This window comes from Anarrhichthys ocellatus, unplaced genomic scaffold, assembly GCF_004355925.1.
Source record: "Anarrhichthys ocellatus isolate YVR2014 unplaced genomic scaffold, GSC_Weel_1.0 scaffold30, whole genome shotgun sequence".
Taxonomy (NCBI): Eukaryota; Metazoa; Chordata; class Actinopteri; order Perciformes; family Anarhichadidae; genus Anarrhichthys; species Anarrhichthys ocellatus.
Window position 1 is genome coordinate 3,890,631 of NW_022280060.1, and position 11,966 is coordinate 3,902,596.

At 42.3% G+C, this 11,966-nt stretch overlaps 1 protein-coding gene across 3 annotated transcripts in view; it reads right to left on the bottom strand.

Moving 5' to 3' along the window:
• The window catches only part of rxrgb (retinoid X receptor, gamma b), a 28,704-nt gene extending 16,738 nt beyond the window's left edge, over positions 1-11,966 (bottom strand). Inside the window, exons 1-2 of one of the 3 annotated variants that reach the window (XM_031863929.1) lie at positions 11,725-11,966; positions 4,303-4,446 (exon numbers count right to left, since the gene is read on the bottom strand). In XM_031863929.1, coding sequence (XP_031719789.1) covers positions 4,303-4,369 — 67 coding nt within the window. In that variant the 5' untranslated portion in view covers positions 4,370-4,446; positions 11,725-11,966. The remainder of the gene's footprint in view (positions 1-4,302; positions 4,447-11,724) is intronic. The other 2 variants (XM_031863930.1, XM_031863931.1) reach the window with 2 other exon arrangements.

Consider the following 11,966-nt stretch of genomic DNA (forward strand, 5'->3'; position numbering starts at 1 on the left):
ATTGAGGAGATAGACATGGTTATTGGTGAGAGAAAATGTAGACGTTCTCTACTGTTACATAAGCAGCAAAATGTCCAGAGCTGCTCCAGGGACACCTGATCCAATTTCTGACTGCCCTTTTGGAGTTTAACAGCCAAAAATAAACACAGCCCATAATATTGGATGCACTTCTTTTTTTAAAAGCAGATAATATATAATATTCCTCTCTCGTTGAAAACATTAAGAAATAGAAACATGTTTTTACCATAAAGGCATACGGCTGAGACAACACAAGCACTCGAGCTGGTGAACTTGTCTGACTCTAAATTCTGTCCCGCAGTGAACTCTCTTGTGAGCACACTTTCCATCAAAAGAAGGGAAATTAACTCCCTTTCTACCTACTGTATTCCCCCCCCTCGCTCTGTAGTTCCTCTATAGCATAGCGTCAAATAAGTAACATAAAATGTCAGGCAAGCTAATGAAAATAAAGTAAACACGTCATACTGTATTTCCCATATGTCGGCCGTTGCTGCCGTGTCCTCACATCCACAAACACTACAGACTACAGACATGCCAGCGGGAGACTTTTTACACAGAGAAAAAAAGATCGATGAGGAGGCCAGGGCTGAGACAGGGACGAGATAGAGATCGTTTTGCAAGTGGTAAAAAAAATGTGGAACTTAAACTGCAAGAGCTAACAGACAGAAAGAACAAACAAAGAGGTGGACTGAAAGACCCAATGCAAACCAAAGCATCCGTCTGATGAGGTAAGTCAAATTAGTTCCCAGAAGTAGTCTTTCACTGCTACAGAGGGATTCGGAGAGATGGGGAGGGGCCATCAAAACACACACACACACACACACACACACACACATACACACACACACACACACACACACCAACTCACTCAGCTCATGCTGTGACCAAGTGAGTGTGACCAGGGCGACCTGACCTCAGGATCTCCTAGGATCTGGTGCCAGACTACACAACTGGCTTAGTAGTCTCAGGGTGAAGTGGCATCGTATAAATTGTGAAAGAAAATAATGTTTTAAAACATTAATTTTCATTAACATTAATACTGTTTCTGTTTTTATTTGTGTATAACCATACCTGAGTGAAAACGCTGGAAATTCAAGAAAAAAACCCTCAAAATAATACTAAATTGTGTTTCATGTCTGGCTGAGGCGGAAAAGTTTTCTGTTGATAAAAGTAAAATGAAAACAGACATAAAAATCGAGCCATACAGAAAGAATTTGACTTAAGCGTTCACTGAGGTTTACGCTTCACTGAAGAGACAAAAAATTGCATCAGATCTGTGTGGAGCAAACTGGAGACTGTAACTTTCCTCAAATTACTACATGACACAAACAGAAATGCAATATTTCCATCTTCTTTTCTACATTTTCCCCTTTGTTTGAGGTTTGACTGACGCTGTGTATCTTGATGAACCCACTCCAAGTTATTCACATAACAGCAGTGGAGAGAAAGGCGCATTATTACGTGATTTTCTGAAAATGTTGTTAACATTTGCGCTACATCAGGGTGGAAATCTAGCTATTGAGTAAGGCACTAAGCAGCCACACTAGCATCTCTGTGAGACTGTACTTTTGCAGAACGGCGTTGCTTTAAGCATAATGCTAAAGTCCGTACTAACATGCTGACAAAAACAATGCTAACATGTTGATGTTAAGCAGGTATATTATTTGAGGGTGCTCAATTCGAATCAGAGCATATCTATTGCTTTCACGCGGCTCTCAACATGGTGGCGGCCGACTAGCAGCTAACGGTAGCCTACTAACAGTGGTAATGGTGCAAACAACAGCAACAGTGCTGTCAGCTAACAGTGCTACACTTATCAGCTAAACTGCTGTATGACAGCAGAGTGGTGTCCCTGAGCTAGCCTGTAGGGCACGCTCACATGCACTAACATGCACTAAAAGGCACGACAGCCGGTCAGGCAACAAAGCACAGAGAAGCTCGGATGACAACATTTAGTTTAATGTGCTAGCATGCAGACATCTGCTAATTAGCACCAAACACAACGCACAGCTGAGGCTGGTGGGAATGTCATTAGTTTTGTGGGGGATTTTTGGTCATAAACCAATAAGCCAGTGGACTTGATGGTGCCACCACAGGAAAAGTCAGGGTTGTTTCAGAGTGAAATGTGAATGTCTACCCATAATGTCATAGCAATCCATCCGATAACTTTTTAAATATTTCAGACTGGACCTAAGTGGCGGATCGCCTCACAGACCGACCATGTCTGGAAAAGCTTTATTAAATGGGCTGGCAGCTTTGCATGTTTTACCCCTTTAACTTTAACTATTTCAAATTGATTTATTACATTATACAACCACAATGTGAAAATGAATTCACAGAAAGTCACATCAAGTTTGGACTAAAACAAAGTGTGGAATATAGAAAATCATTACACAAATCTCAATTTCAAATTTCTAGAGTTAATGAAAAACATGCATAACCTCTAGTACAGGGGTCTTCAATGTTTTTCAGGCCAAGGACCCCCAAACTGATAGAGAGATGGAGCAGGGACCCCCGACTGTATATATTGTATAAAAATGTGTTTTATATTAAATGGGCCTAGTACCGTGTATACCTCTTTATTGTGCATTCAATACTAAGCTATTCAAATAATACACAGGTTCATATATTCATGTTTTTATTTTAAACATGTGCAAGGTACAGTGAGCAGGGGGGCCGTGCCACTGCCATTTATAAACACACCTTGTCAGCTGATACTAATGCCAATATCAACATTGTCTTTCAATTGCATGATAATCATACAAGCTATTCAAATTGATGTTTTAATTTTAAATGTGGAAACGAAAAATGAGTGATGGCCTATTAGTGCCACTGCCATGCATAAAGATACGTGTTATCTTTCATACAATACTGAACTATTAAAATAATGGACAGATTCATGTTTAGAGGAAAACATTTATTTTTAATTTATTTATTTTTTTAATTGTCTAATCAACCAAAAATTTCGCGGACCCCCTGCAGTACCTCCGCGGACCCCCTGTTGAAGACCTCTGCTCTAGTATAATCATCCAGCTTTTATCTACACAATTCTCCAGTTGCTTCTACAAATTACTCCAAAGATTCAGCAGAGGCTCAAGTAACCTTTCAATCCATTTTTCCGTCAACATTATTGTCGACTAATGATGAGTATTATTATGGTTGTAATCACAGCTGTGTACTGTGGACTGCCCTGCTGTGCTCTTAGCGGAGAGAGCGGAACAGAAAATATAGACAGCATGTACATGCAGAACAGGTGGATTAGCATGGAAGTTTTTGTACTCCAGGGCCAAGATCAGATGCTGTGAAAAGCTTTGTGAAGTTTGTCTCTACCCTTACATCGGGCCCCGAGCTGAAAAATGAATAAACAGCCTCAAAGTTGTCAGCCAGAAGAAACTACAGTTATAAACACGAGGGAAACATGCTTCCCTCAAAGACACTAGATAAAAGAATCTACACATTAGACTTGTACACACAAACATACAAACAGTGAGCCAGCTAATAGGCCGACTACAGTATGCGTGAAAGTGAGCTCACATCAACACCTCCCACACCTCTTTAAACACAGGAAGGTGGTAAAGCAACACAACAACAACAAAAACCTCATCACAGTGAGCGTTGAAGGAGGGATGCAGGGTGATAGACAGCAGATAGAGAGAGAGAAAGCAGGATTGAGAGGGCTAACAGGAAGGGACAAGTGTCGAGGGAGAAACTGAAAGTGAAGGACGAGGCAAAGAGAGCTGGAAGCATCCTCTGAAGTTGAGTGGCATCCCCACTGACCACATCTGAGACCTAAAGTGAGTCACAAGCAACACCAAAGCCTTGTACCTGTCACAATTGGTTAAAATGATCCAATGATTTTAAAGGCTTTCAGCTGCTGGGGGCCTAAAGAGATCATGAAATCGGTATCTTAATACCAACCCTACCAACATACAGTCAATGTGGGAAACGGATCACAGTGAGGATCGTATATAATCCATATGCAAAGAAATCAACCGCTGAATTTGCCCTGTTATTTGCAGGTTTCTGCTACTGGGGAAGGAAATTCAAAATAACTTTTTCGGAGAGTGCACAGGGATTAGCGGCATTACCATTGTGCATCTGTGCAGCGCTAGCTTTTAGTGCCCCATCTCCACTTCTGTGGAAAATCACAGAGCAACAGCAGTGCACAGACAGGCAACCTCTTCCACAACATACATTCTGATTCTGATCTGATCCAACAACACACACACACACACGCACACACACACACACACACGCAAGCAAGACAAAAACCCGGCTACTCACAGTGGCCATAACCTATCTCCTTCCTGGGGCTGTTTCCAGTTGCAGGGGATGCCATGGGGTGCCACATGCCTTCGGGTGCAAGCGTGGCGCTGGCAGGACGCCAGTCACCCAGGACCAGGACTCAAGTGTTGGCTCGGAGACAAACTAAAAAAAAAAATTACGTGGATACTCCAGACATCAACCACTTTTCAGGACAGAACAGGAACAGGCGAGTCGACGTGGAAAATGGGCGGGGCGTTAGTGAAGAGCAAAAGAGGCGGGGTCCACGAGCGCCTGTTACAGGATTACCCAGATTATCCTTCCCCCGAGATCAATCCAACAGGAACTGTTTACTGACCGACCGCTGCACAAATCAGCTCTACCACACACCCCGCTCACACCGTGCGTCTCTCTCTGTCAGCCTCGGTAAAACTATCCGTACAGCGACACATGTTGCAGCTGGCAGAACAGGGGTGTCTGGCATGAGGGAGGAGGGTGCTCATGGTGGAGGGGCTCACACTAATGTAGTGTAGAGTACAAGCACACGTTTCCAATTACTCCCTCTTAAAAGGGGCCGAGACTGGAGAGCATGGGAAGACAGTACGATGCTGATGTTCCTGTAGAACAGACATTATTATGTGTCGAATGACATTTTTCAATGAGATATCCCCACTTTCTTCCCTTTTGCTGAATATTAGTCACAAGCTTTCTGTCTAATGTGTAGGTGGTATAAATGGGAGATGAGTGCTGAGAAAGAAGGTGACTGGAAGTATCAAGAAGCTAAATAATGATCTCTTGTATCTCCCTCATAACAGTTTTAATTTCCCTCAATGCCAAGAAATAACTGTGCCAACCGCATGCATGCTTAATGGTACTGTAGTGGTATGTCAGGTTGCCTACGTGCACATTGTTAGTGTGTTTGTGTGTTTAACAAGTGTTACAGTATTCCAGGAAGTCAGGAATTGTCTATTTCTGTGCACTAGGATAGTCAAGCAAACACACAGCAAAGTGAAAACCCAGATGGAAGCACAGGCCAAAAATCAACGAGGAACAATACATGGCAAACCCTAAGGGAGCCTAAATAAATGAAGAAAGTCCACGCTGGGATGGATTCAATCATTAGTCTGACCGTTTCAAGACTTTGTGTATCAAAACAGGCTTTAAAAAGCAGTACTACAATGGTTTAAGTGGAACAAACGGCACTAAACTCAGCCTGCGAAAAGTAGTTAACTTTGGTCAACAATGTCAGAGGCAGCATGCATTCTTGGTCATGGCAGTATGTCATATCACTATCCCCAGAAAATAGCCCGAGCCAATAAATGTAAAATTGGCACTGATTTTAGTCTGCAGCTGCTCCTTATAATCTATCCTGCCATCCGATCAAATGTGCACCCTTCAAGCTTTGGGGAACAGGCATTTACTTTGAGGGATGGCACTAAAAACTTGAGAAGTGTTCCCCAACATGTATGCATCTATTTTACCCGACATGACTCAACAGAGTTTTCTCGTGCTGTGCACTTGCATGAGGCTGGATCAAATGTCTATACAGTGCTTGAAGGGTAGCCACCAGTAACCAGATCCCCTCAGTGACAGTAAGCTGGCAAGAGACTCAGCGAACACAAGAAGACGGGAGGACGGAGAAGGAGAAGACACACGTGCTGTCTCTCTTTCAGACTTAACAAATCCCGCAGGGAGAAGCTAAAATAATGCAGTCCTCCTTAAATGGATGTCGCGTTATAATAGGGTGTCGTGGCCCACATCAACACGCCAAATTAGTCCTGAGAGCCATAATTAGCATTCATAGATCACAGTATCATGCACTATCAGAACGTGGGAGGAGGATAACTGGCAACCTTTAATTTGTGGTACACCCTTAAATGTTTATTCTGAACTGGCTAATAATCGAATCGTTATTTTGTAGCCAGTGTCATGAACTTGTGTCTACAAATTGTACATTTTGTACGGACTTGACTGAGAGAAAGAGAAGCAATGACTCCGCTAGTCTGCCCCGCTAAAATGATCTCTAGAGGAGACACTTTTCTCTTCACGTCTTCCTCTCGGAAAAACGAGGACATTATCATGCAACACACTCAGTTGGGTGGACATTTATAGGAAATGGCATTTGAAAAAAGCAAATGAGAAAAAAGCAGAAAAAAGCAGAAAAAGATGTTGTTTTTTTCCCAAACAGCAAAGTGTGCTTGTGTGTTAATGCATTTAGGCGTGAGACAGGAGCGGCACACTACAACAGCACTCAAAATAGCCAAGCGAGGGTTTCAGCCTGTTCTTCATGTCCCTCAGTGGAGAGGTTTAATGAGACATAATATACTTAGCTGTTACCTGTTGCTGCTATTTGTGCTCCTGTGGAGCTCCGAGTGCAACTCTTTGCCCGATCAGTCAAACCAACTTCTACTGAGCCATGAATCTCCCTTCGCTGAATAATCTGTTAATTAATTGTATGATGAAGCGACTAATGGTTAAGTCTTTTAATAATGAATATGCCCATCATGGGCTGGGCAATATAGAGAAATATCAAATATCGCGATACTTTTGACCAAATACCTCAATATTGATGTGTTGAGGTATTTGGTGCTTTTACAAAATATTTACACAATCATATTTTTGCATAATAATCATCATGTGAATATAATGACGAAGTGGTTAAAGGCAAATAATAGAACAGCTATTATTTCATTACGTCTGTAAGTTCAGAAAATTGCATTTTGTTCATAAATGAAACCATTCATTAATTATCAAAATAGTTCTGTTGATTGAGCAATTTATTAATTGACTAATTATTTCAGCACTATCTGGGTATATCAAAGGATGTTGTATAACTATGTACACAATGGTGCAAAGTACCTAAGTGCATACGAATTGTACTTTACTTGAGTATTTCATTTTTCTTCTATTTTATACTTCAACTCCACTTCATTTCTGAGGAAAATATAAAACTTTTCTACACATTTATGCGACAGCCACATTTAGTAGCACATTAGTATTTCACATATAAAACATGTCATTAGTTTATAAATAGTGTCTAAATAGATTAAACTAGCCAACGGTAAATAAGGGAGTTAAAATAAGTTCCACCTCAACCAACTACAACTACAAAGTACTGCTGACATGTTAATGCATCAATAACAACAATCCAACAATATAATAACATAAAAAAGTACTTCTGATACTTTTGTTGTATTTCTTATTAGAGTAGAGTATTTATAAAGTGTGGTATCCAATTTAATGATCTGTCAGTCGAACAAGAGGTTTAGAAATATAGTTGTCCAAAGTTAGTTTTAACTTGCCCTGCCTATACAAATTGTTTTACTTATAATTGCTTATCAAATAACAACAGAGACTAAAGTTAATTGTCATGTTTAACATTCATGTTTACGTATTGAGAAGGAATACATAACTCCTTAGATATTTCTATTATCAGCTCCGGAAAAAAACAATGCGTTTAATCTAGTGCTGGGCAAGTTAACGTGTTAATTTCGCGTTAACGCATTCATTAATTAACGCCGACAATTATTTTGTCGCGCGTTAACGCATTTTTTTAATTTATCATTATAATTTTTTTTTATTGAAAGACAAGAGACAATACATGGACATAACAACAAGAGGATGACAAGAACAGTGGGATAAAAGCCAGCAAACATCCTATCGTCAGACACTTACATGTTAGTGCACCTATATGCTGAAATTCAAGGTAAACGCATTTAAATGGCACAGATCAGGAGCCAGCGAAGGACTTTGAAAGTTAACGGAAAGATTAACGTGAGACAACATCCGGTTTCTTCAGACGAACATCCGGTTTTCAGAATAAGATGCCAACAAAGTATGAATTATATTCACATTAAGTATAAAACATGCTACCTGCATCTCGTGAACCAAATGTTATTGCCCTTTTGTTCATATAGCAGTACTTTTAAAATAAAAGTGCACAATACACTACTTTTGAATTCATTATTGAACTTTGAACAATGCGATTAATCGCAAAAAATCCATGCGATTAATCGCGATTAAATATTTTAATCGTTGCCCAGCACTAGTTTAATCCTTTTATACCATTTCCCCGATCGGGCAGGTGAGCCGATGGATTTACTAGCCTGACGTGGCATTTTACTTGCCACTTATTGTTAAAGATGATGACTGGGAATAATTTTGGTTTTAGAGACTCATCAACAGCTGTCTATGTGTTGCATTTACTCTGCACTGAGACACACTGTCGGGAGGAGACGGTCACTTGTTCAACATTTGATGTTGCCATGTATTTATTTGCTATGCCTTTGCGAATTCAAAGCAAACACTGAAATAGATACACGCTTGAGATGAGAAGGATGTGTAATACGTGATGTTCAGTGCGTGGAAAATTAGAGTTGGTGCGCGTCCATGCGTGACATGCATGTTTTACTGCATAATTAGCAAAGAAAAAGCTATGTGATAACCTAACACCGCTGCAGCCCGTGAGCCTTTCAAGGTTCTCTGCTTGATTAAAGCTGGAATTAAATCAAGGCTTTGACCTTCTTCACTAATGACTAATTACTGGCAATTAGCCCAGAGAATGGCCTCCTTACGCCCCTTCTCTTCCTCATCCTGTTCTCACAATTGGCACCCACTCTCACACACACTCTGTAGAAAAGCAGCCTCTCCGACACATAAATACACACACTCAATCAAAAGTGCCTGGGAATAAACCCATTGTGTGCAGTGTGTGCTAATGCGTGTGTCGGCGTTGAGGCTCTGCAGGTCTCAAGCTACACAATTCGCAAGCAAATACCTGCAAAGAGCCACACCCCTCTACCTGTGTGGTTTGTTTTAACTCTGCAGGAGTGGGTGGGGGAATGCTCTGTGCAGGGATCGGCCTGTTAAGAGAGCAGGTTTGATACTGCCGGCACTTCACAGTCAAATAGCACCACCCACATTCTTTAAGTCACATGATATGACGGTCACATTTTGCTGAGCAACAAGCTATACATAGGAGGTCCATATATTTGCAGCTGTGAAGTTTAGGCATGAGTGTGTGACTGTGTGTGTGTGTGTGTGACCCTCTGAGTGTGCACTGGGAGGTGAATCACTGACCCCTGGCAAGTGATGAGAGTTCACATCAACTAGGGTGACCTATTTCTCCACCCCCCCCTCCACCGCCCCTCCTACCCCCCCCCCCCCCCCCCCCCCCCCCACACACACTTCCCCTTTATTTTGCTCCCTTCACTCTCCCATGCCGTTCTTGTCTTTTGCCACGACTTCCCCGTTCTGCGGGCTAAATACGGTCTCCCTGTGTGGGTGCTCGCCAGCTCGTCTAGAATCACTTCCACTGACGGAAAATGAAAAAAAAAAAAAAAGAAGTTTAAATGCCGAGAGAGAAAAATGCTGATTCGACCTAAAGCCCGGGGGCAGGCCTGCATCAAACTTGCTGAAACATACCGTGTCAGGGAAAAGCTGAGTGGATCACAAAACAATCCACACATAATCACCAGACTGTTTTCCTGACTGCGTCGAATCTGCCGCACACTAATGATGGATTCATTTTAGAGCGGTCATCTCCCACTGAAGGAGTTAGTGGCCCTGTTTTCGTACATGTTTTGGTGTAAAAATACATCATAAATCATAGTTCTGGGGGACAACACACACAGACAAAACAAGAACAGTTCTTCCTTGAAATGATCTTTTAGTGGTTGTGGCTTTTCACTCATAAACAGCTCGGTGCTTCACTAACTTATAGAATGTAAATGCACTAACAGATAAGAGTTGTTCTCACAGGGTTCAGCTGATACTATTTTATAACCAGTACTTTTCAAAAATGACCAATATCCAGATTGCAAGTCATTGTCGTCTAGGAAAGCTGCAACAGCATTACTGTTGGAGCATAATCGGGCAACAGAACTCTTCATTGAGACCAAGATTGATCCAATTCTCTGAGATGAGCAGTTTTTTAAAACTATAAATACCGTCAAAGGCACTAGGAATATAAATAAGAAAAGCTTTTTTTTTTTTTTTTTTTTTTTTACAGACAGTTGTATGTCGCTGTTACCAGAGAGTAACATCAGGCACACAGCATTAGCAGGGGACGACATGACTAACACATATCTCATACTTAATAATAAAGGATCAATAACATATCTGCACAATAATACACTGGTCTCATGCTGTCCTGATGTGCATACACCTTTAGATGCCACAACTGTCTGATCAGAGTTAATCTTCAAAGACAGACAAGAAGGCCTGTGTAGCCCAGAGGGACCTCTCTGTTACTCCTGTACGCTGCGGGCTTCCCTCTACAAGCTCTCCAATCCAGATGTCTCCCTCATTCCCCGGGGAGTCACATTCATTACGGAAACTATTTTTCAGCCCCTCAAAATGGTGCCGGGATAGCTGCGATACCATAAAGGGGTTGCACAGTTTTCTTTAATCTTCCCACAGCAGTTTTATTTGTTTCCTTGTAAAGCCACACTAGTATTGCTCATGGCCCCCCCACAGAAGGCATTGGTTTAGAAGCACATGGCATATCTGTGCTGCAGTGGGGTTTAGCAATGAGTGTATCTTTCAGCGAGAGCGAAAAAAACATCACATGATAAATGATGCATACAGTGTGTGACTCAGTGAAGCGCTCACAGCCTCCAGATAGAGTCTAATCTAGAAGACGAAAAAAGATTTAGCTAACAAAAACACGAGGCCTGGCGATTATTTGGCAGGATACAATTAGGATTTGTACAGAGTGTATCCCACATGTTGGAAACTCCACAGTGGAGTCCCATTTCCTTGTCTCTGAGGATTGCTACAAAACTGCTAGTAATAGAAAAGAGAAAGGCATCAGCTGGGTTCAAGGGCAAAGTCGCCGAGTCAGAGCAGAGTTCAGCTTTATCGAGCAAAACGACATCATGCTGTCATTCAGCTGGGTATAGCAGCCACAGCGCTGACCTGGGCGCGTCGTGCACTCGTTTTTTTTTGTTTTTTTACCCCCAAGTACAAGTTTGTTCATCAGTCGAGCTCCGCCATTCCTCAACGCAGTTTCTTGCATTTCACTCGTGGATCTGACGGCCATCCCAGACCAATAAATTCTGTTTCTGTCTGAAACAGTTTAGCAAGAGACGCGCGACAAGCGCCATCAATTACATACGCGCAATTAAAGTGCCAACCTCTGACCTTGCCTGACCGGCACAACCTCGATCACCTGACTTGTGTGTCGGTCGCAGCGTACGTTTCAATCGGCACAGTTGCAAAAAAAAAAAAACGATTACCAACGAGAAGAAAATAGCAGAACCAGCGGATTCTCAGACGGGAGTCGGCGGTTAAAGTCCGCGGACGCTTTCGCGCACAGCTCGCAGGCTGGGGAGAAGACGCCATGAAGCGAACGCACTCTCTAACTCGAAACAACATGCAGCAGCTCAGCAAAGAACACAGCGGACAGGCTGGGCTATAAATACATCTTTGAGGCGAACTTACTGAGGTGTAAATACGGATCATTACTGTCCATACTGGGCGAGTTGTTGCGTCGATTTCCTACGGTTGGTGCTGCTCCGCATCCCAGCGCATTCCTCTCGCAGCCCGACTGAACTCTGCAAGGCGGCTCCGCACGGGGGCCCAGCGAAGGGGGAGGGGGGGCGGCCAAACAGGGCTTCTCCCAATGACAACAGTGGTCGATATCAAACTCCAACACGATCGTGACGAAACATCTCTCCTGCAGT